General features: G+C 43.6%; 1 protein-coding gene across 4 annotated transcripts in view; it reads right to left on the bottom strand.

The window, feature by feature from the left end:
• Positions 1-26,448, bottom strand: part of LOC131946798 (uncharacterized) — a 96,243-nt gene that overhangs the window by 64,076 nt on the left and 5,719 nt on the right. For all 4 annotated transcript variants that reach the window (XM_059307738.1, XM_059307739.1, XM_059307740.1 and 1 more), the window contains exons 7-8: positions 21,699-21,802; positions 1,688-1,848 (exon numbers count right to left, since the gene is read on the bottom strand). In XM_059307738.1, coding sequence (XP_059163721.1) covers positions 1,688-1,848; positions 21,699-21,802 — 265 coding nt within the window. The remainder of the gene's footprint in view (positions 1-1,687; positions 1,849-21,698; positions 21,803-26,448) is intronic.

Genomic DNA, 26,448 nt, shown 5'->3' with positions numbered 1-26,448 from the left:
TATTTAGTCGTAACACGGTAGTTTTTGTGTCAACCTATTGACGAACCTCGGAGTGACAAAAACATGATTCGTGTGACAAATGCTTGATTCAAAACTTGATTTATGTGACAAAAACAAACTTGAAAGGTGAAGAAAGGAGGTCAAGGTACTTTACAGGGAGGCAACTATAATCTTCAACAAAGTTCACATAAAATCGCTATCAACTGTGTACTGGTGTAATAAAAACTGAGAAATGAAAAAGTCAAACTCTTGAAGAAACGATTAACATTTTTTTATAGAGGATAAACTGCAGTGATTTTTAAAATGGGAAATGGGGCTGTTCTACCATACAAATGTGTTATATAAGTGTCAACACACATGCAGGTTAAAAATGGTGTCACCACCAAACGTCACCACACTTGTAAACTCTCGGTGGTGTCACCACACATTTAAGCTACAAAAATGTACCACCAGACTGTCATCCTATATGTAAGCCACACAAAAAGGGGGGGGGGCAACACATCAGTCTAGCAACACCCTAGCAACTTATACTTAGATCAAGGGAGGTCATCTGGTTCAATGTATTCAAGTTTAAAGTTTCCTAATTTTAAACAGGGTTAATAATTCTGGCTTAGACTTCAGGTTAGAGTTACATACCCTTGCTAACCCTAACCACGGTAGGACGTGTTGCTTTGCGTGTAAGAAATCGAACCACTTTCTACCGTAAGATCGATCGCTTGATTATAGCCACCTCACGTGAAATGTCAGGCTATTTTATCACATCAACACGTCAGTCAACGGCAAACCTAGGTTGTCAACAACCCACCTAGTCAACAACCCACCTAGTCAACAACCCACCTAGTCAACAACCCACCTAGTCAAGTCAACAACCCACCTAGTCAACAACCCACCTAGTCAAGTCAACAACCCACCTAGTCAAGTCAACAACCCACCTAGTCAAGTCAACAACTCACCTAGTCAACAACCCACCTAGTCAACAACCCACCTAGTCAACAACCCACCTAGTCAACAACCCACCTAGTCAACAACCCACCTAGTCAACAACCCACCTAGTCAACAACCCACCTAGTCAACAACCCAACTAGTCAACAACCCAACTAGTCAACAACCCAACTAGTCAACAACCCACCTAGTTAAGTCAACAACCCACCTAGTCACGTCAACAACCAACCTAGTCAACAGCCCACCTAGTCAACAACCCACCTAGTCAACAACCCACCTAGTCACGTCAACAACCCACCAAATCACGCCAACAACCCACCTAGGTTGTGTATAGAAAATTTGTATAACTCAAACAATGCTAAGAGTTTGACTGTATACTGAGGGCAACATTCTAGGACTGTCAAAATGGTGCTGATTATAAAATGGATGAAATTTATGGCTGATTACAAAATGGATGAAACTTATGGCTGATTACAAAATGGATGAAACTTTTGGCTGATTACAAAATGGACTTAACTTATGGCTGATTACAAAACGGATGAAAATTATTGCTGATTACAAAATGGATGAAACTTATGGCTGATTACAAAATGGATGAAACTTATGGCTGATTACAAAATGGATGAAACTTTTGGCTGATTACAAAATGGATGAAACTTTTGGCTGATTACAAAACGGATGAAAATTATTGCTGATTACAAAATGGATGAAACTTATGGCTGATTACAAAATGGATGAAACTTACCGTCAAACTGGCCAGGACGTGGGGTGGGCGCCTGGTGCCAGGGGGGATGTCTGGGGTCAATCACAAATGGCCGCTGTCTGGGGTCAAGTTTTGGAAGACTAGAGCTGGTCACGTGGGGGAAGTCTGCGAGTATCTCGGCCTTGTGGGGGTTCATGTAGCTCCTGGGGAGGGAGGGGAGTTTTACATCAGGTGAATTTGGTGGGGGAAGGGCTTGCATTAGTACATCAGGTGAATTTGGTAGGGAGGGGGGCTTGCATTAGTACACAAGGTGAATTTGGTGAGGGGGGGGTGGCTTGCATTAGTACATGAGATGACAGGGGGAAGTCAGCAATCAAACGTGTGCCAGTGAGGATGGGTATGTGAACTGTACGAAACGTCGTCAAGTTTAACCAACAACTATGGACGTTCAAATTGAGGCGAGATTCAAACTCACGCACCTCAGGTTTGAACTCACGCCCGCTACCACCCGACCACGTCAGGCGCTGTGAGCAGACTAAGGCCCTCTTGGATGTAAGGCCTTTAGTTGTCGCCCCTACAAGATCTAAAGCTATTAGTTGTCGCCCCTACAAGATCTAAAGCTATTAGTTGTCGCCCCTACAAGATCTAAATCTATTAGTAGTCGCCCCTACAAGATCTGATCTACTTAACGCGACACAAATAACCAACCAAAGTACAAGCAATGTTGTTTATTTTCATTTTTTTTTTAAACTAGCCGTCCCGGCCAGGCCCTGCTCTGGCTTCTGTGAAAAACCTTTCTGTTAAAGACCGTTACCTGTGTGTTTAGTAATCATCATAAACCCGGCATTGCCCACCCAAACCACAACCAACCAAAACAACAAAACGCAAACATAACGCTAACACAATTACAAATACAAACGAAAACAAAAACCTAACAACAAACCCAACCACAATCACAAACGCCGATACAAACACAAAGAAAAAACAAACAAAAAAGCAAACGAAAACAAAAACCTAATAACAAACCCAACCACAACCACAAACACCAATACGAACACAAAGAAAAAAACAAACGAAAAAGCAAACGAAAACAAACCAAATCCAAACGCAAAACCAACCACAAACACAAACCCAAAGAAAAAAACACAAACGAAAAAGCAAACGAAAACAAACCAAATCCAAACGCAAAACCAACCACAAACACAAACACAAATACAAACACAAACCCAAAGAAAAAAACACAAACGAAAACGAAAAAAGAAAGAACAAAAACGAACCAAATCAAAACGCAACCACTAACGCAAACCCAACCTAAACACAAAGAAAACACTAACGCGAACATAAACACAAAGTGCTCACAGTCTAGCCCGGGGCAGAATCGCCTGTTTCAGCTTAATAATCGACTATAGTACCCCAACTTATTCATAGTCTTTTGCACTCACTAAAACGAACGTAGGTGCCAAACCAAACCAAATGAACAATTATAATACTCCAAGCTTATTCGTAAAATACCTACAACATTTGCACTTGTTCAATCCCCGCTAAATATGTAATTATTTTTTTCCCAACACCAAAACAAAGTAATAAAAAGTAAATTCTTTTCCACTCATGCAATGTTTTATAAAGGGAAGTAATTGTGTTTTCCTAATTTATCAAAGGGAAGTAAGTGCTAGAGGACTAAATATAAATAATTTTCAGACATAATTAGAATTTTTGTTATTTTTTTAAAATTGTGTTTAATGAACATGCCGACAATTATTACTATCAGTTTGAAAAATGAAAATTATTTCCCAACACTTTCAATAGTAATTTTTTAACTCATAAATTTAGACTATGAGCACGATAATAGTCTAACACTTAAATCCATAGAAGTATGTCAACGACAAACAAACAAACTTCTTTTTACATACAGAATTGAGCTTTATATATTAGATACAATCAATAACAAAAGTATTTCTAGTATCTAATTTTAAATCAAACCGGTCCTTAACAAACGATTTTTAAACAACAAAACTGCATCGGTTTGTAGAGATATAATGTCATCTAAAAATGACAGGAAGAATGTCAGCTAAACAGAACATGTCAGGATGAATGTCATCTAAACATAACATGTCAGGATAAGTGCCATCTAAAAATGACAGGAAGAATGTCAGATACACAGAACATGACAACAAGAATGTCATCTAAACATAACATGACAGGAAGATTTCCTCACGGCGTTCACGTCGAGCAACTCCTGACAGAATTGACTCACTCGGTTTGTAATGTTGAACCCAATAGGTCATAGGTCAAGCCAAGAAAAAATCATTACCTCCGGTTTCAAATTAGCGGAGTTGCGGCTAAAAATAAACTTAAAAAAAAAAACTACGAGCAGTTTCCACGATTTAAATGCCTTGTTATCTTCTCGAAATTCACCGGGAAAAGCCAAAAATAGAAAGGTGCAGACGGCCAGGGTAAAACCAACAACCGGAGTCAAACCAACTATTTTAAGCCGAATTTAATTTTGGAACCAGAGACTATTCCCTGGGCAGGGCGTGAAGGAAAAATAGAAATAATTGTATAGTGGCAGACGTGAAATTTTAACTGGACAACAACAGTGGTGTGAGTTGTATAGAGGCAGACGTGAAATTTTAACTGGACATCAACAGTGGTGTGAGTTGTATAGAGGCAGACGTGAAATTTTAACTGGACATCAACAGTGTTGTGAGTTGTATAGTGGCAGACGTGAAATTTTAACTGGACATCAACAGAGGTGTGAGTTATATAGAGGCAGACGTGAAATTTTAACTGGACAACAGTGTGAGTTGTATAGAGGCAGACGTGAAATTTTAACTGGACATCAACAGTGGTGTGAGTTGTATAGTGGCAGACGTGAAATTTTAATTGGACATCAGTGGTGTGAGTTGTATAGAGGCAGACGTGAAATTTTAACTGGACATCAACAGAGGTGTGAGTTGTATAGTGGCAGACGTGAAATTTTAACTGGACATCAGTGGTGTGAGTTGTATAGAGGCAGACGTGAAATTTTAACTGGACAACAGTGTGAGTTGTATAGTGGCAGACGTGAAATTTTAATTGGACATCAACAGTAATGTGAGTTGTATAGTGGAAGGTGAATGGGGGTCAACGCCAGTTTTCGATATCAGGGGCGCATGTGCGTACGTGTGTGTATGTATCTATATGTGATTCTTCCAGACGTTTTCTCAGGGTTGGGGGCACTTGAAATTTTCGGGTCGGCGGGCCTTAATTTCCGGGGGGGGGGGGATGCGGAAACTGGTAAAACTATGTATTTTCTAAAAAACTTCTATTTCGTTAGGGGGGGGGGGGGGGGAGTGATGTTCTTACCCCCCCCCCTTCCCCCGTTAAAGAAACTCGGGTATCTGTGTATTTGTTGTTTTTTTTTTAAAAAAACAAAGTGAGAGTTTGCAAATCAAAACGGGCTTAAAAATAAGGAGGTTATGTAGCATCAAGATATCTAAATAGGTTGGTGTATAGTATCAAGATATCTAAATAGGTTGGTGTATAGTATCAAGATATCTGAATAGGTTGGTGTGTAGTATCAAGATATCTAAATAGGTTGGTGTATAGTATCAAGATATCTGAATAGGTTGGTGTGTAGTATCAAGATATCTAAATAGGTTGGTGTATAGTATCAAGATATCTAAATAGGTTGGTGTATAGTATCAAGATATCTAAATAGGTTGGTGTATAGTATCAAGATATCTAAATAGGTTGGTGTTTAGTATCAAGATATCTAAATAGGTTGGTGTATAGTATAAAGATATCTAAATAGGTTGGTGTATAGTATAAAGATATCTGAATTGATAAGTGTAAAGTATCAAGATATCTAAAAAAAAAAGTGGGAGTATAATATCGAGATAGTATCTGAAGAGGCGCCGGCTTTTGAAACGCCATCGATAGAAATGACGCCAACATGAGACGCCGATATTTGAAGTGACGCCGTAGTGACGTCAAGACGCCCCCCCCCCCTCAGTGGGACTGCCATGCCCCGGCCTGATGTCCCTACTATCGACAGAAGATCGAGCTTTCATCCTCCACTCGTATCAATAGCGCTGTCTGGGCCAGGGGTTCTAGCACCCTGACACCACCGACCCCAACCTCTGCCGGCTTGCTGGGGTCACCGCAACCTCCAATGGTGACAGAACCGGCAAAAGCCGGCGCTTGTTTTGAAAACTGCCGGTAATCTCTGTGATTTACACACTGGATCAAATAAATCTTTGTGACAACGGCCAGGTTTCCTCGTGGCGCCCTTCTGTAATTTCAGCAGATTACAGACTTTAGTCTGCAGTATCAGCAGATTACAGACTTTAGTCTGCAGTATCAGCAGATTACAGACTTTTTCAGTTGAACCCCAGACAATAGTCTGTAGTTCGGGTGCCGGGGGTGAAGTATAACTAAGGCCGGCTTCAGGCAATCTCGATTTTTTTACAGTGTTAGTTCAGCTGGTTAAGACGTGTTTACAGCTGGTGAAGACGTGTCTGTGTTAGCTGGAGAAGATGTGTTTACAGGTGGTGAAGACGTGTCTAGGTTAGCTAGTTAAGACGTGTTTACAGCTGGTTAAGACGTGTCTGTGTTAGCTAGTTAAGACGTGTTTACAGCTGGTGAAGACGTGTCTGTGTTAGCTGGAGAAGATGTGTTTACAGGTGGTGAAGACGTGTCTAGGTTAGCTAGTTAAGACGTGTTTACAGCTGGTTAAGACGTGTCTGTGTTAGCTAGTTAAGACGTGTTTACAGCTGGTGAAGACGTGTCTGTGTTAGCTGGAGAAGATGTGTTTACAGGTGGTGAAGACGTGTCTAGGTTAGCTAGTTAAGACGTGTTTACAGGTGGTGAAGACGTGTCTAGGTTAGCTAGTTAAGACGTGTTTACAGGTGGTGAAGACGTGTCTAGGTTAGCTAGTTAAGACGTGTTTACAGCTGGTGAAGACGTGTTTAGGTTAGCTAGTTAAGACGTGTTTACAGGTGGTTAAGACGTGTCTGTGTTAGCTAGTTAAGACGTGTTTACAGCTGGTTAAGACGTGTCTGTGTTAGCTAGTTAAGACGTGTTTACAGCTGGTGAAGACGTGTCTGTGTTAGCTAGTTAAGACGTGTTTACAGCTGGTGAAGACGTGTATAGGTTAGCTAGTTAAGACGTGTTTACAGGTGGTTAAGACGTGTCTGTGTTAGCTAGTTAAGACGTGTTTACAGCTGGTTAAGACGTGTCTGTGTTAGCTAGTTAAGACGTGTTTACAGCTGGTGAAGACGTGTCTGTGTTAGCTAGTTAAGACGTGTTTACAGCTGGTGAAGACGTGTCTAGGTTAGCTAGTGAAGATGTGTTTACAGGTGGTTAAGACGTGTTTACAAGTGGTTAAGACGTGTTTACAGGTGGTTAAGACGTGTTTACAGGTGGTTAAGACGTGTTTACAGGTGGTTAAGACGTGTCTACAGCTGGTTATCTGGTTAAAACTGGTTACGACCAATTATTAAAAATGTTTAAGATTTTCAAATGAGAAACAAAAGTTCGTTAGTACGCGCAAGTCCTACTTTTATAATTAATTTTTTTTTTTTACATTTTCTTGAAATCCTGAAATTTTTTCTCAAACGCCATCGGCTTTATGGCTTCACCCGAGATGGCATAAAATGTACACTCACAAAACTCAAATTTATGTTTGCGATGAAACATACCGAATTTATGTGTACTAAAACAACATACACACTAAATATGTACGTCAGCACACACACTAAATGTGTACGTTAGCACACACACAAAATGTGTACCACAACACAAAAGCACATCTAATCCGTCCAGTCTTGGTTTGGCCGCAAGGAAAACTAGCCGCTGTATACGCTTTTAATTCAAGGGAAGTGATCAGTAAAGACGAGTCCTGGCTAGGGTAACACATGGTGGTCGATGAATTGATTTCTCACGGCTATAAAATAAGAGAGTGGACTAGACCAGGCTAGAAATAGACTCAAGAAAAAATCATTTTTCTCTTTATGTCTAGGAAGCCAGTAATTAGCGAGTTAAAAAAAAATACTCCTACAGTAGTGTCAAGGTGTGTCTGTTTTATGGAGTACTGTAGTCAGGATTATACGGATACAGTGACGTCATAAATCTGTCGTAAAAGTGGCAGTTTGAGTGACGTCATTTACTAAGATGACGTAGTGGTTTAAGTGTGTCACGCCGCCATTACACTAAGAAGATGAGGTCGCGATTGGATGAGATTGGTGCTAATTCTGGAGAAAGATGAAACCTGATTGGGTCAAGATTTCGACTAGCCGAGTAAAGCGGCTATGGGATTATCTATCAGTGGATTTAACACCACACCGTCCTGAGATTATCTATCAGTGGATTTAACACCACACCGTCCTGAGATTATCTAGCAGTGGATTTAACACCACACCGTCCTGAGATTATCTAGCAGTGGATTTAACACCACGACGTCCTGAGATTATCTAGCAGTGGATTTAACACCACGACGTCCTGAGATTATCTAGCAGTGGATTTAACACCACGACGTCCTGATATTATCTAGCAGTGGATTTAACACCACGACGTCCTGAGATTATCTAGCAGTGGATTTAACACCAGGACGTCATGAAAAAAAGGCGCGAATTTTTTTCTCAGTGTGAGGAAACACAAGAAGGCTAGCCGTGTGAGCTTAAGATTTAATTAATGATTGTTGCAATTAGAAACCAAATCTGATTTCGCCATCAGGTTTGTCTATCTGAATGTCATTCAGAGAAAAAAAATCTGAGAATTAACGCTGTGAAATTGAAACCAATTGATGATGAAATGTTGGGGGACGCCGGGTCTGACCCCAGAGATCAATGTCTAGCGTGTTGTTGAAAGTAGATTCAGGGGTGTCGTATGGATCCGAACCCGACACTTTCGGAGTAATTTCAGGTGTGGCTGTTTGTTGAGAGGTGTTGTAGGGTGACATCATGTTGAAAGGTGTCTGAGAGGTGTTCTATTGTAGACCAACACCTCGTGAGCGAGAAGTTGAGGTTACACGTGTGTGTTCTAGTGCCTAATTAATTGTCTGAAGATGGACACGAGCAATTAGCACGGGCAGCACGTGGTTGTTGCATGACCAATCATAGCTGGTGTCTAAATGGGAGGTAACTGGTGCCTCCACTAGGTGGGAGGTAACTGGTGCCTCCACTAGATGGGAGATAACTGGTGTCTAGATGGGAGGTAACTGGTGCCTCCACTAGATGGGAGGTAACTGGTGCCTAGATGGGAGGTAACTGGTGACTAGATGGGAGGTAACTGGTGCCTCCACTAGGTGGGAGGTAACTGGTGCCTCCACTAGATGGGAGGTAACTGGTGACTAGATGGGAGGTAACTGGTGCCTCCACTAGATGGGAGGTAACTGGTGCCTAGATGGGAGGTAACTGGTGCCTCCACTAGATGGGAGGTAACTGGTGCCTCCACTAGATGGGAGGTAACTGGTACCTAGATGGGAGGTAACTGGTGCCTCCACTAGATGGGAGGTAACTGGTGCCTCCACTAGATGGGAGGTAACTGGTGTCTAGATGGGAGGTAACTGGTGTCTAGATGGGAGGTAACTGGTGCCTTCACTAGATGGGAGGTAACTGGTGCCTCCACTAGATGGGAGGTAACTGGTGCCTCCACTAGATGGGAGGTAACTGGTGTCTAGATGGGAGGTAACTGGTGCCTCCACTAGATGGGAGGTAACTGGTGCCTAGATGGGAGGTAACTGGTGCCTAGATGGGAGGTAACTGGTGCCTCCACTAGATGGGAGGTAACTGATGCCTCCACTAGATGGGAGGTAACTGGTGCCTCCACTAGATGGGAGGTAACTGGTGCCTCCACTAGATGGGAGGTAACTGGTGCCTCCACTAGATGGGAGGTAACTGGTGTCTAGATGGGAGGTAACTGGTGCCTAGAAGGGAGGTAACTGGTGCCTCCACTAGATGGTAGGTAACTGGTGCCTTCACTAGATGGGAGGTAACTGGTGCCTTCACTAGATGGGAGGTAACTGGTGCCTCCACTAGATGGGAGGTAACTGGTGCCTCCACTAGATGGGAGGTAGCTGGTGCCTCCACTAGATGGGAGGTAGCTGGTGTCTAGATGGGAGGTAACTGGTGCCTCCACTAGATGGGAGGTAACTGGTGCCTCCACTAGATGGGAGGTAACTGGTGCCTAGATGGGAGGTAACTGGTGCCTCCACTAGATGGGAGGTAACTGGTGCCTCCACTAGATGGGAGGTAACTGGTGTCTAGATGGGAGGTAACTGGTGCCTAGATGGGAGGTAACTGGTGCCTAGGTGGGAGGTAACTGGTGCCTCCACTAGATGGGAGGTAACTGGTGCCTTCACTAGATGGGAGGTAACTGGTGCCTCCACTAGATGGGAGGTAACTGGTGCCTAGATGGGAGGTAACTGGTGCCTCCACTAGATGGGAGGTAACTGGTGCCTCCACTAGATGGGAGGTAACTGGTGCCTAGATGGGAGGTAACTGGTGCCTAGATGGTAGGTAACTGGTGCCTCCACTAGATGGGAGGTAACTGGTGCCTCCACTAGATGGGAGGTAACTGGTGCCTCCACTAGATGGGAGGTAACTGGTGCCTCCACTAGATGGGAGGTAACTGGTGCCTCCACTAGATGGGAGGTAACTGGTGTCTAGATGGGAGGTAACTGGTGCCTCCACTAGATGGGAGGTAACTGGTGTCTAGATGGGAGGTAACTGGTGCCTAGATGGGAGGTAACTGGTGCCTCCACTAGATGGGAGGTAACTGGTGCCTCCACTAGATGGGAGGTAACTGGTGTCTAGATGGGAGGTAACTGGTGCCTAGATGGGAGGTAACTGGTGCCTAGGTGGGAGGTAACTGGTGCCTCCACTAGATGGGAGGTAACTGGTGCCTTCACTAGATGGGAGGTAACTGGTGCCTCCACTAGATGGGAGGTAACTGGTGCCTAGATGGGAGGTAACTGGTGCCTCCACTAGATGGGAGGTAACTGGTGCCTCCACTAGATGGGAGGTAACTGGTGCCTAGATGGGAGGTAACTGGTGCCTAGATGGTAGGTAACTGGTGCCTCCACTAGATGGGAGGTAACTGGTGCCTCCACTAGATGGGAGGTAACTGGTGCCTCCACTAGATGGGAGGTAACTGGTGCCTCCACTAGATGGGAGGTAACTGGTGCCTCCACTAGATGGGAGGTAACTGGTGTCTAGATGGGAGGTAACTGGTGCCTCCACTAGATGGGAGGTAACTGGTGTCTAGATGGGAGGTAACTGGTGCCTAGATGGGAGGTAACTGGTGCCTCCACTAGATGGGAGGTAACTGGTGTCTAGATGGGAGGTAACTGGTGCCTAGAAGGGAGGTAACTGGTGCCTCCACTAGATGGTAGGTAACTGGTGCCTCCACTAGATGGGAGGTAACTGGTGCCTAGATGGGAGGTAACTGGTGCCTAGATGGGAGGTAACTGGTGCCTCCACTAGATGGGAGGTAACTGGTGCCTAGATGGTAGGTAACTGGTGCCTCCACTAGATGGGAGGTAACTGGTGCCTAGATGGGAGGTAACTGGTGCCTAGATGGGAGGTAACTGGTGCCTCCACTAGATGGGAGGTAACTGGTGCCTAGATGGTAGGTAACTGGTGCCTCCACTAGATGGGAGGTAACTGGTGCCTAGATGGGAGGTAACTGGTGTCTAGATGGGAGGTAACTGGTGCCTAGAAGGGAGGTAACTGGTGCCTCCACTAGATGGTAGGTAACTGGTGCCTCCACTAGATGGGAGGTAACTGGTGCCTAGATGGGAGGTAACTGGTGCCTAGATGGGAGGTAACTGGTGCCTCCACTAGATGGGAGGTAACTGGTGCCTCCACTAGATGGGAGGTAACTGGTGCCTCCACTAGATGGTAGGTAACTGGTGCCTCCACTAGGTGGGAGGTAACTGGTGCCTCCACTAGATGGGAGGTAGCTGGTGTCTAGATGGGAGGTAACTGGTGCCTCCACTAGATGGGAGGTAACTGGTGCCTCCACTAGATGGGAGGTAACTGGTGTCTAGATGGGAGGTAACTGGTACCTCCACTAGATGGGAGGTAGCTGGTGTCTAGATGGGAGGTAACTGGTGCCTCCACTAGATGGGAGGTAACTGGTGCCTCCACTAGATGGGAGGTAACTGGTGCCTCCACTAGATGGGAGGTAACTGGTGCCTAGGTGGAAGGTAACTGGTGCCTCCACTACATGGGAGGTAGCTGGTGTCTAGATGGGAGGTAACTGGTGCCTCCACTAGATGGGAGGTAACTGGTGCCTCCACTAGATGGGAGGTAACTGGTGCCTCCACTAGATGGGAGGTAACTGGTGTCTAGATGGGAGGTAACTGGTGTCTAGATGGGAGGTAACTGGTGCCTCCACTAGATGGGAGGTAACTGGTGCCTCCACTAGATGGGAGGTAACTGGTGCCTCCACTAGATGGGAGGTAACTGGTGCCTCCACTAGATGGGAGGTAACTGGTGCCTCCACTAGATGGGAGGTAACTGGTGTCTAGATGGGAGGTAACTGGTGTCTAGATGGGAGGTAACTGGTGCCTCCACTAGATGGGAGGTAACTGGTGCCTCCACTAGATGGGAGGTAACTGGTGCCTCCACTAGATGGGAGGTTACTGGTGCCTCCACTAGATGGGAGGTAACTGGTGCCTCTACTAGATGGGAGGTAACTGGTGCCTCCATTAGATGGGAGGTAACTGGTGTCTAGATGGGAGGTAACTGGTGCCTCCACTAGATGGGAGGTAACTGGTGCCTCCATTAGATGGGAGGTAACTGTTGCCTCCACTAGATGGGAGGTAACTGGTGCCTCCATTAGATGGGAGGTAACTGGTGTCTAGATGGGAGGTAACTGGTGCCTCCACTAGATGGGAGGTAACTGGTGCCTCCATTAGATGGGAGGTAACTGGTGTCTAGATGGGAGGTAACTGGTGTCCCAAACCTCCTGCCTTACTTCTGCATGTGAACTGTCTGAACTGTGTTGTCATGTTTTCATATTAAAACCATCGAGTTTGTAATTTCAGGGAGACTTGCCGAAGTTGATATTTGATTAACGCAGACTTGCTGAAGTTGATATTTTATTTACAGAGACTTGCCGAAGTTGATATTTCATTAACGAAGAATTAGCGGAGTTGATATTTGATTCACATCAGTATGTTTTATTATCTAACACACAATTCTGACAGACTTAAGACCGTATGTCTGTATTACCTAACATCATGCCTGATTACCTAACACACAACTCAGACAGACTTAAGTCAGAAGCAAGTTTTAATCATCCTCTGGTAAACAAACACAAGCAGGGCGATAACTCATGGCATGATCGGCCGGATTTATCAGTCTGACTGCAGCAACTTATCTCCCTTTGTAGCTCTGCTTATTTCCCCTGGCCGATCGCATGTTGGACGTGTGTTTTCTCCCCTGGCCAGAAATAGCCCGGCTTATCTGTGACCGTGCGTCGCAGCCAATTGGATCTCGGAATAGCCACGTGATTGGAGCTTTCCAGTTCTGCGCTCCACCCGGCTAATGTTTTAATGTACCCGTAAAGCCAAACTGTCACGACACACAATCGTCTCCCTTTCTTGCATTCTCTCCTCGATATTGCCCCTTGTTGCACCTCCCCCTGATTATTTCCCCTTTTTGCCTTATCCTTTTGTTATATGTCCTGTTAATTCTTGCCCTTTGTTGCATTTCCCCTTAGTTTTGTCCGGTGTTTTTATATGCCTTAGTGGTATTTCTCCCAATTATCGCCCTTGGTGTATTTCCCCCTAGTTACTGCCCATTGTTACATTCTCCCCCTTGGGTACATGTCCCGTGTCGCCCCACTACGATCTCCATCAGATTTCACCCCCTACACAGCAACTCTATCCCAACATATCGGGTTACCCTCGTTAAACATCCATTCCGTCATATTGTAGCGAGCTATAAATAGATTTAGTTTACTGACCAATCACTAACTCGCTGCGTGAGGCGGTCGTCAAATCGTCTGCTGACAATCTTCCTCGTTATTTATCATTGCCAGGTATTGTAAGACGCCGTTTGTTAATTTAGAGAGATCGTTTTAATATAGGTCGTGTCGTGACCTACTTTCGTTGTACGTTACTATGGTAAAGATGTCTGCCGGAAACGACGCACTAGGTTTTAGGTTTCATTTACCGTCATTGTTTAAACCAGGGGTCTCCAAACTACGGCCCGCGGGCCGCATGCGGCCCGCGAGGTCATCTCATCCGGCCCGCGGAGATCTTTTTGTCCACGGAAAAAACATTTGTTGGTGATGGCTGAGGAACTTAGGCAGAAAAATCAAAGACATGTCTGGAACTAACTGGCCCCGAACTGAAAATTGTTAGTTAATGCGGCCCTCGGACTGAAAAGTTTGGAGACCCCTGGTTTAAACTCTCATGTATTAGTAATTTGGTGTGTTTGGTTTTTATTTAGCTGCGGCTGATCACTGGGTAATCGTAACAATCTTACAGTGATTCTTCTTACAAAACTTCATCCATTTTACTTTTGAAATATCGCTTCTGTCCTGTCATACACACACAAAAAATCGTGACCTATCACATTCGACCTGACCTATCACATTTACCACGTGGTCACAAACAGCCAATGGCCTTTCAGAGACTATTCGATTATCAACGGAAAAAGCTGGAAATTGGCCTCGAGGTTTTTGACGTCTAATTGATGTCAAACATGAAAGATGGGAGAATGTAAGATACAGGGAGAAAGTCTGTCGTCTGATGGGGGACACAGGGAGAAAGTCTGTCGTTTGATGGGGGATACAGGGAGAAAGTCTGTCGTTTGATGGGGGATACAGGGAGAAAGTCTGTCGTCTGATGGAGGGACAGGGAGAAAGTTTGTCGTTTGGTGGGGGACACAGGGAGAAAGTCTGTCGTCTGATGGAGGATATAGGTAGAAAGTCTGTCGTCTGATGGGGGGATACAGGGAGAAAGTCTGTCGTCTGATGGAGGATATAGGTAGAAAGTCTGTCGTCTGATGGCGAATACAGGGAGAAAGTCTGTCGTCTGATGGAGGATATAGGTAGAAAGTCTGTCGTCTGCTAGCGAATACAGGGAGAAAGTCTGTCGTCTGATGGAGGATATAGGTAGAAAGTCTGTCGTCTGATGGAGGAGATAGGTAGAAAGTCTGTCGTCTGATGGAGGATATAGGTAGAAAGTCTGTCGTCTGATGGAGGGACCCTAAAGACAAAATGATTGTGTAGCCTAAAGACAAGATCATTGTTTAGCCTAAAGACAACATGATTGTATAGCCTAAAGACAACATGATTGTGTAGCCTAAAGACAACATGATTGTGTAGTCTAAAGACAACATGATTGTGTAGCCTAAAGACAACATGATTGTGTAGTCTAAAGACAAGATGATTGTGTAGCCTAAAGACAAAATGATTGTGTAGCCTAAGGACAAGATTATTCTGTAGCCTAAAGACAACATGATTGTGTAGCCTAAAGACAAGATGATTGTGTAGCCTAAAGACAAGATGATTGTGTAGCCTAAGGACAAGATTATTCTGTAGCCTAAAGACAACATGGTTGTGTAGCCTAAAGACAAGATGATTGTGTAGCCTAAAGACAAGATGATTGTGTAGCCTAAAAACAAGATGACTGAACGATCTATATCTTTAGCGTCAACAAGTTTGATCCTGACTAAATCGGAATAACATTTGCAGAAGTGAAAAAAATCGTTACCAGAATCAAAGCTGGCTCCGTAGGACATGACGAAAATGTCAGACAAGTTTATAACCTCACCTCTCGCTGTGTGTTGATCAGCTAAAACTAATTAGGGTGTACGACCTAAAACTAATTAGGGTGTACGACCGATGATGAAAGCGGAGCTAGTAAGTGACTTCACATTTTGGAATGTCAGTTGCTTAAAATAACACGAATACTGCATTTTTCTATTTTTCTAACACTTTTCGGGCGCAATGTTGCATGTAAGATGTCTAATTTTCCACTTTTCATTGCGTCATAGTTGCCAACGAATGCGGGAGCGGGGGGGGGGGGGGGGGGGAGGGGGGAGCTAAATTTTCGACATTTAAATTTTACACACGGCGATAGTACGAGGGGACCACATAACGATACACCCATAAGACGACAAGACACCACATAACGACACACCATTAGGACAAGACACCAAATAACGACAGACCATTAAGAATAGACACCAAATAACGATACACCATTCGGACAAGACACCACATAACGACACACCATTAGGACAAGACACCACATAACGACACACCATTAGGACAAGACACCACATAACGACACACTGTCGAGTCCAACCTAACCCTCGAGGCACCTTCCATTATTTGATCAAACTTTGTCAAGATGGGCAGGAAAAAATCAATATCAGTCGAGTTTTCTTAAGCTTCAAACCGTGGCATTAGTCGAGTTTTCTTAAGCCGTGGCATTAGTCGAGTTTTAGTGGAGTTTTCTTAAGCTTCAAACCGTGGCATTAGTCGAGTTTTAGTGGAGTTTTCTTAAGCTTCAAACCGTGGCATTAGTCGAGTTTTCTTAAACCGTGGCATTAGTCGAGTTTCCTTAAGCTTCAAACCGTGGCATTAGTCGAGTTTTCTTAAGCTTCAAACCGTGGCATTAGTCGAGTTTTCTTAATCTAAACTGTTACAATAGCCATTCACATATTTGATACAAAACTACGACGCTCCTCACAATAGCTAAAATGCAAAATTGTTGGAATGGGGGGGGGGGAAACACTCGCAGTCACCCCCCCCCCCCCTCCCCCGTCTTAGTGACTTCACTGCACCCACGATTTAAAAGTAAAATATATAAGGGAAGTACAATTCCCATTTAGATTTTTTTTAAATTTCAACTGTAGCGCGTGTAAAGGGGGGGGGGGGGTCGGTCTGTGAGGTTAATTGCTTTAATGAAGCAAGGCGCTAATCAAGTACTACAGAGCTGTTCCATCATTAAAAATGAATGTTGACGTCATTAACAGCGCGGGAACGGGTGGCCGGAGTTAAATAGTTGTCTGGTCCATTTGTATCGTCTGCCACGACACGAGACTTCATGAGATCTCACACTAAACACGGCAAAGGCGATAATTTGGTGTTTAGCCCGTTGGTCTACGTGTTAACTAGGACTGGAGGTGTTACCAAGTTACTGTTGATGTTAGCCACTAGCATGATGTTAGCCACTAGCATGATGTTAGCCACTAGCATGATGTTAGCCACTAGCATGACGTTAGCCACTAGCATGACGTTAGCCACTAGCATGATGTTAGCCACTAGCATGTTAGCCACTAGCATGATGTTAGCCACTAGCATGTTAGCCACTAGCATGATGTTAGCCACTAGCATGATGTTAGCCACTAGCATGATGTTAGCCACTAGCATGATGTTAGCCACTAGCATGATGTCGGTCAGTCAGGACGCCACAGCAGGAGAACTTGACTCAAGCAGTCAGGTGACTTACATCAACTGTACAGGGTGGGAGCATCTAGCACCTGACAGCCACCCACACGGAAGACCATGTCGTGTATGACCCAGTCGTGTTTGACCCAGTCATATGACCCAGTCATGAAAGACCCAGTCGTGTATGACCCAGTCGTATGACCCAGTCATGAAAGACCCTGTCGTGTATGACCCAGTCATGAAAGACCCAGTCGTGTATGACACAGTCTATGACCCAGTCATGAAAGACCCAGTCGTGTATGACACAGTCTTTGACCCAGTCATGAAAGACCCAGTCGTGTATGACCCAGTCATGTATGACCAAGTCATGAAAGACCCAGTCGTGTATGACCCAGTCATGTATGACCCAGTCATGAAAGACCCAGTCGTGTATGACCCAGTCATGTATGACCAAGTCATGAAAGACCCAGTCGTGTATGACCCAGCTAATGAGACAACATGTCGATGTCTTGGCTAATGAGACAACATGTCGCTGTCTTGGCTAATGAGACAACATGTCGCTGTCTTGGCTAATGAGACAACATGTCGCTGTCTTGGCTAATGAGACAGCATGTCAATGTCTTGGCTAATGAGACAACATGTCGCTGTCTTGGCTAATGAGACAGCATGTCGATGTCTTGGCTAATGAGACAACATGTCGATGTCTTGGCTAATGAGACAACATGTCGATGTCTTGGCTAATGAGACAACATGTCGATGTCTTGGCTAATGAGACAACATGTCGATGTCTTGGCTAATGAGACAACATGTCGATGTCTTGGCTAATGAGACAACATGTCGATGTCTTGGCTAATGAGACAACATGTCGATGTCTTGGCTAATGAGACATGTCGATGTTTTGGCTAATGAGACAACATGTCGATGTCTTGGCTAATGAGACAACATGTCGATGTCTTGGCTAATGAGACAACATGTCGATGTCTTGGCTAATGAGACAACATGTCGATGTCTTGGCTAATGAGACAACATGTCGATGTCTTGGCTAATGAGACAACATGTCGATGTCTTGGCTAATGAGACAACATGTCGATGTCTTGGCTAATGAGACAACATGTCGATGTCTTGGCTAATGAGACAACATGTCGATGTCTTGGCTAATGAGACAACATGTCGATGTCTTGGCTAATGAGACAACATGTCGATGTCTTGGCTAATGAGACAACATGTCGCTGTCTTGGCTAATGAGACAGCATGTCGATGTCTTGGCTAATGAGACAACATGTCGATGTCTTGGCTAATGAGACAACATGTCGATGTCTTGGCTAATGAGACAACATGTCGATGTCTTGGCTAATGAGCCAACATGTCGATGTCTTGGCTAATAAGACAACATGTCGATGTCTTGGCTAATGAGACAACATGTCGATGTCTTGGCTAATGAGACAACATGTCGATGTCTTGGCTAATGAGACAACATGTCGATGTCTTGGCTAGTGAGACAGCATGTCGATGTCTTGGCTAATGAGACAACATGTCGATGTCTTGGCTAATGAGACAACATGTCGATGTCTTGGCTAATGAGACAGCATGTCGATGTCTTGTCTCATGAGACAACATGTCGATGTCTTGGCTAATGAGACAACATGTCGATGTCTTGGCTAATGAGACAACATGTCGATGTCTTGGCTAATGAGACAACATGTCGATGTCTTGGCTAATGAGACAACATGTCGATGTCTCATTTACTGGACACGTGGTACAGCTGCTTTTTAAAACTGTCCCATGGGGGAGGGGGGGGAGAAAAGAAATTAGAACTTTCTGCTGTCTGGTATTGCTGTAGTGGTCGGTTGTTTCTATGATGATGTAGGAATGTCATACAACATAATGTTAAAAATAGCACACCCCATTACAAGTGTGTTGAAATTACAAGATAATCTTATAATTAACAGCGTCTAAAAGAAATGTTAATTATCTCAAGGAATGTAGATTTCCTACAGAAACTGTAGATTCATTCCCTACAGAAACTGTAGATTCCCTACAGAAATTATAGATTCCCTACAGAAACTTTCAAGAAAATACCGCCAGTCTAATCACGTGATGTCCATATCACTCTCAGGTGCAACTTAAGACCAGCTGTGAGCGAAACTTGTATGCGTCCGGCGCACATACACCACTGTGTAAGACACATATACGAATTCCTCAGATATATATATATATATATATATATATATATATATATATATATATATATATATATATATATATATATATATATATATATATATATATATATGTCTGACACATACGGCTGTATCAGACACAATCAGGACGGTGTCAGACACATACACGACTGTGTCCGATACCTACGGCTGTCCGACACACGAAAGCTCGGCAGTTCAGTTCGCTCCACCCAATCAAGTTAATTTAAACAACGTCAGGGGAGGTAAACAGCTGAATGTGAGGTGTAGCCTACAGTCGAAATGTCCTACCTTTGTATTAGGTGAGTGACGGAGTACAACATAGCTAGACAGAACTCAATACATCTAGACAGAACACAATACATCTAGACAGAACACAATACATCTAGACAGAACACAACATAGCTAGACAGAACACAACACAGCTAGACAGAACACAATACATCTAGACAGAACACAACACAGCTAGACAGAACACAATACATCTAGACAGAACACAACATAGCTAGACAGAACACAACATAGCTAGACAGAACAGAACACAGCTAGACAGAACACAATACATCTAGACAGAACACAATACATCTAGACAGAACACAACACAGACAGAACAGTACAGCATTGTTCAAATTTTAATCCCTATTGATTTTAATCACACGACATGATATGGGGCATTCACACTAAATTAGGGACATAGACACTAAGTTAGGGACATAGACACGAAGTTAGGGACATAGACACTAATTAAGGGACATAGACACTAAGTTAGGGACATAGACACTAAGTTAGGGACATAGACACCATGTTAGACACTCAGTTGTAGACTGTGCTTGGACTAACATTTGAGCACAGCTCACCACCAGCTAGGTACACTACGTTCATGGTGATCCGTGTCACCACCAGCTAGGTGCACTACGTTCATGGTGATCCGTGTCACCACCAGCTAGGTGCACTACGTTCATGGTGATCCGTGTCACCACCAGCTTGGTGCACTACGTTCATGGTGACCCGTGTCACCACCAGCTAGGTGCACTACGTTCATGGTGATCCGTGTCACCACCAGCTAGTGCACTACGTTCATGGTGATCCGTGTCACCACCAGCTTGGTGCACTACGTTCATGGTGACCCGTGTCACCACCAGCTAGGTGCACTACGTTCATGGTGATCCGTGTCACCACCAGCTAGGTGCACTACGTTCATGGTGATCCGTGTCACCACCAGCTTGGTGCACTACGTTCATGGTGACCCGTGTCACCACCAGCTAGGTGTACTACGTTCATGGTGATCCGTGTCACCACCAGCTAGGTGCACTACGTTCATGGTGATCCGTGTCACCACCAGCTAGGTGCACTACGTTCATGGTGATCCGTGTCACCACCAGCTAGGTGCACTACGTTCATGGTGATCCGTGTCACCACCAGCTAGGTGCACTAGGTTCATGGTGATCCGTGTCACCACCAGCTAGGTGCACTACGTTCATGCTGATCCGTGTCACCACCAGCTAGGTGCACTACGTTCATGGTGATCCGTGTCACCACCAGCTAGGTGCACTACGTTCATGGTGATCCGTGTCACCACCAGCTAGGTGCACTACGTTCATGGTGATCCGTGTCACCACCAGCTAGGTGCACTACGTTCATGGTGATCCGTGTCACCACCAGCTAGGTGCACTACGTTCATGGTGATCCGTGTCACCACCAGCTAGGTGCACTACGTTCATGGTGATCCGTGTCACCACCAGCTAGGTGCACTACGTTCATGGTGATCCGTGTCACCACCAGCTAGGTGCACTACGTTCATGGTGATCTGTGTCACCACCAGCTAGGTGCACTACGTTCATGGTGATCCGTGTCACCACCAGGTTGGTGCACTACGTTCATGGTGACCCGTGTCACCACCAGCTAGGTGCACTACGGCCATGGTGAACTGTATCACTGGTGACAAACTTTTGCCTGAGGTCACTTCTATACAACAAATCGATGTCCACACTGTCAGCATCACTGACAGTGTATGTGACATTGTCAGTGAGGACATTCCAGCCTGTCAGCTGACAATGTGAGAAATCAATACATTTTACTCAACTGGAAGCAAATGTGTAAGGCTTGAAAAGGGAGGGTCACATATAGGGTCACAGATAGGGTCACATATAGGGTCACATATAGGGTCACATATAGGGTCACATATAGGGTCACATATAGGGTCACATTTAGGGTCACATATAGGGTCATTTATAGGGTCACATATAGGGTCACATATAGGGTCACATATAGGGTCACATATAGGATCAATTACAGCTAAAGCAAACACATGTGTCATCAACTGAGCGTGTCACCCGGTGAAGTTGTCACCTAATGACAGATATCACCTAGTGACAGATGTCACCAAGTGACACATGTGACCAAATGACACATGTGACCAAATGACACATGTGAGTGTCACCCACTTAGCCTAGACTGACCTGACGGTGAAGCCAACGTCCCCATGTCTGGGTGAGCTAGGTGACTCCGGGGTCCCAGGTGTCCGGGGGTCGGGCAGAAGTCTGTACAGGGACTCCTCGCTCCCCTGGGGGTGGAGGTAAGGACATGGTGACGTGATGCTAGGACATGGTCATGTGATGTCAGGACGTGGTCATGTGATGTGATGTCAGGACATGGTCATGTGATGTCAGGACATGGTCATGTGATGTGATGTCAGGACATGGTCATGTGATGTGATGTCAGGACATGGTCATGTGATGTCAGGACATGGTCATGTGATGTCAGGACATGGTCATGTGATGTCAGGACATGGTCATGTGATGTCAGGACTTGGTCATGTGATGTCAGGACATGGTCATGTGATGTCAGGACATGATCATGTGATGTCAGGACATGATCATGTGATGTCAGGACATGATCATGTGATGTCAGGACATGGTCATGCGATGTCAGGACTTGGTCATGTGATGTCAGGACATGGTCATGTGATGTCAGGACATGGTCATGTGATATATGGACATGGTCATGTGATGTCAGGACATAGTCATGTGATGTCATGACCTTTAGCCACACATGACACCTAGATGACATGTCGGCATGATTTAACTTGACAAAATTAAAAATATAATAAGAAACTTTTTTTAAAAAAATACACACAGTTGCATCAGATCACATAGGCCGTTTGTAACACATTAATATGCATTTTTATAAAATACAATTTTTTTTAAATGTAACGGATAAAGAAGAGAACAATTCATATTTACAGAACTGGGATATGAGGTGAAATAGAATTGGATGAATGAGAGATAATGATGTGACTTTGTGAAAATTATTACTTACATTTTGGTGCATGAGTAAGAATTGTTTACAATGATTTCGTATTAAGATGGGTATATGACGATTTAGTTTTGTGTTGAAATAGAGTAACTCGAACAAATTAGAATGGGCTGATTTTCGACAAATTTTATATTGATCAGTTCTTTAATTTCGAGTGTCCATAAGAAAACTTTTAATTAAGGAATTTAGACATTAGATTAACTGGCTGAGGCAAGGACTTGCTGTGTGTCCCGTTTTGTTTTGTAAATAGCAGACGCAGATGACGTCAACATCTTAGGATATTTTGTCAAGACAGAAATGACATTTTAATGACATGTCAAAATGACATTTTAATGACACGTCAGAATCTTTTCTGTTCCAGAATTCTCCTATTGTTCCAAAAATGACATTTAGATTGCTAGTCGGAGACCAGAAGACAGATGACATATACATGGCCTTAAATTAGACATGACATTAAATGACATGTTAAAAAATAATCAGCAAAAATACCAGATCAATATGTGTATCTCAGGTTGAGGAACACGTTCAAAAGAAAATCCATGTTCTTATACTCCAAGTAAATCGTGCGATATTTTCATCAACAGCTCAACATTGTGACGTTGATGCCCACAGACAAGAAAATGGCAGGAACGTTTTTTTTTTACATAGGACATTGGGCGAAATCAATGGCGCCCTGTCATGTGGTTCTAGATGATTAGCTTTCATGTATTTATGATTAGCTTTCATGTATTTCATTACCAGATTTAGCACAGCTACCAGATTTTTTTTCATTCATCGGGTGTCTAGAATCAGGTCCAGAAACCAATGTCAGAAAATCGCAGGTTTCTCTTTTCTATTCTGGTTTACGGACAAATCCCGTAATTTGTTTAGTTAAAACGTTTCTCGTTTCTGTTTTCGATTTTGTAGTATGAATTTATTTTTTTATTTATTTTTTGTTTTGTTTATTTAAAAAGTTTGCAGTATTGAACAACATGCCAAACTTGTCTTTAACTTTTGAGGCTTCCCGCCATAAGCCAAAAGAGCAGAAGTGCCTACCACGGATACATAATGACTAACTGCTAACTTGCGATGTGTTTTCGCCAAGTGAGATCAAATTTCCGTACATGGACACACTATCCGGAATTGTAGCGCCATTCGGTGTCAAATCTGGCCAAAGTAATAAATATTTACCAGCCCAGCCCCAATCTGACTAAACGTTCACGTGATTATTGTCGAACTGAGTAAGAAAAGCTGAACTTTTACTTTGAACAAAATGAACAATTTTCATGACATTATTACAAGAGGAAGCAATCCCGTTTACATTTTTACACGTCCAAGATCACTTTAAGGTGGCCAAGTGGGCTGGAAAAGGGAACATGAATGGAGCAGGCTAACGAATTTTGAAGCAGGCTAACGAACTCTCTAATGAACAGAAATGCTTGCGTGTGCCTTCAACATTTTTGTCTATTGTTTCAAATTCACAGGCTAAAAATAGATCATGGAATTCGTTTTCTAAAGGCGATGTAAAAAAAAAAAAGTAAAATTACAGATTTAAAAAAAAAAAATCCTGTTAATTTTTTTTTTAACGTTAGAAGCATTTTTTTTCTGAGGAAATGTGCTAGCATGGGATTGTGTGCGAGTGACAATATCCCCCCCCCCTATTCCCTTTTAAGTTCCTTAAAACTTTAACATTTCAATTGACCATCAACTCTCGTACCCACCACAACCCGCCCTCAATTCACCGATAGAATTTTGTGTTACAAAGATTATTTTTAAAACTATATTTCTGGAATCGCATCGTTTAAAAGAAAATATTTTGCTCCATCTTTAAAAGAAAGAATTAAAATACCACAGACAAATATCTAAAACCTGTTAAATATAACAACAAGCTTTTAAATGCATTGAAAAACAAGTTAATTAAAAAGTCTAGTGACAATTTTAGCGCAATTTCCTTATGTTATCTAAAAATAGCTCTGTCGTAGCGTAAATCAAGTGCAGGGTTAGTAAAACCATTGGTTAGTTATTAAAACGTTTTTTATTAAAAAAAAATTTCAGTATTTTACATGTTTTATTTACAATAGAGTTACATGACTAAAAACCATTGCGCGCCTAGCTACTGAACGTGATGACGAAGCCATAGAACGTGATGGTGCCGCTATTGAACGTGATGACGCGTGTGGTGTGGTTGGAAAAAATGCCTACTAATTCGGTCCAAATTTTAATTAATTCAAAAAATTTTTTGTGACCGAACGAAATGATATTTTTGAAAACTTTCTTCGGCAATATTGTTCTAAATTATGGCCGGAATCGATTGGTACATGTTTCAAGTCGCTAAGTGGTCTGGTTGCTGAGATATGGGCCAAAAACTGCATTTTTTCGAGGTTTTTTGGCTTTTCCGGGAAATCCATGAAAGAAACCCGGAATTTTTATGGCCTATGCTCATCCTCGTAACTTGCTTAACATAATCGCTTTTGGAACTAGTCATCGATATTGCTTCGTTGAGGAGGAGATACGACTTAAAGCTGCGGACACACATTCATACATTCATACATCCATCCATCCATCCATTCATCCAGAAATGACGGGTTAATAAACGCAATTCTCCAGAATGGAAATTGCGCTAAAAATAAAACTAATGTTGCTTTGGTCGCCCATGACATCTTTTACGTATTTTAGAGACAATAGCAATAGTGATGACAGTGGTCCCTGTGTGTCTCTAACCTTAACATCACTGTAGGGATGACACTGTGTGTCTCTAGCCTTAACATCACTGTATGGATGACACTGTGTGTCTCTAGCCTTAACATCACTGTAGGGATGACACAGTGTGTCTCTAACCTTAACATCACTGTAGGGATGACACTGTGTGTCTCTAACCTTAACATCACTGTAGGGATGACACAGTGTGTCTCTAACCTTAACATCACTGTAGGGATGACACTGTGTGTCTCTAACCTTAACATCACTGTAGGGATGACACTGGTCCCTGCGTGTCTCTAACCTTAACATCACTGTAGGGATGACACTGTGTGTCTCTAACCTTAACATCACTGTAGGGATGACACAGTGTGTCTCTAACCTTAACATCACTGTAGGGATGACACTGTGTCTCTAACCTTAACATCACTGTAGGGATGACACTGTGTGTCTCTAACCTTAACATCACTGTAGGGATGACACTGGTCCCTGTGTGTCTCTAACCTTAACATCACTGTATGGATGACACTGTGTGTATCTAACCTTAACATCACTGTAGGGATGACACTGTGTGTCTCTAACCTTAACATCACTGTAGGGATGACACTGTGTCTCTAGCCTTAACATCACTGTAGGGATGACACTGTGTGTCTCTAACCTTAACATCACTGTAGGGATGACACTGGTCCCTGTGTGTCTCTAACCTTAACATCACTGTATGGATGACACTGTGTGTATCTAACCTTAACATCACTGTAGGGATGACACTGTGTGTCTCTAGCCTTAACATCACTGTAGGGTCGACACTGTGTGTCTCTAGCCTTAACATCACTGTAGGGTCAACACTGTGTGTCTCTAACCTTAACATCAGTGTAGGGTCGACACTGTGTGTCTCTAGCCTTAACATCACTGTAGGGATGACACTGTGTGTCTCTAGCCTTAACATCACGTAGGGATGACACTGTGTGTCTCTAGCCTTAACATCACTGTAGGGATGACACTGGTCCCTGTGTGTCTCTAACCTTAACATCACTGTAGGGATGACACTGTGTGTCTCTAGCCTTAACATCACGTAGGGATGACACTGTGTGTCTCTAACCTTAACATCACTGTAGGGATGACACTGTGTGTCTCTAACCTTAACATCACTGTAGGGATGACACTGTGTGTCTCTAACCTTAACATCACTGTAGGGATGACACTGGTCCCTGTGTGTCT

The sequence above is a fragment of the Physella acuta genome, unplaced genomic scaffold (genome assembly GCF_028476545.2).
Source record: "Physella acuta isolate Inbredline_101_S28 unplaced genomic scaffold, ASM2847654v3 ptg000571l, whole genome shotgun sequence".
Classification (NCBI taxonomy): Eukaryota; Metazoa; Mollusca; class Gastropoda; family Physidae; genus Physella; species Physella acuta.
This window is presented reverse-complemented; position numbering and strand designations above follow the sequence as displayed.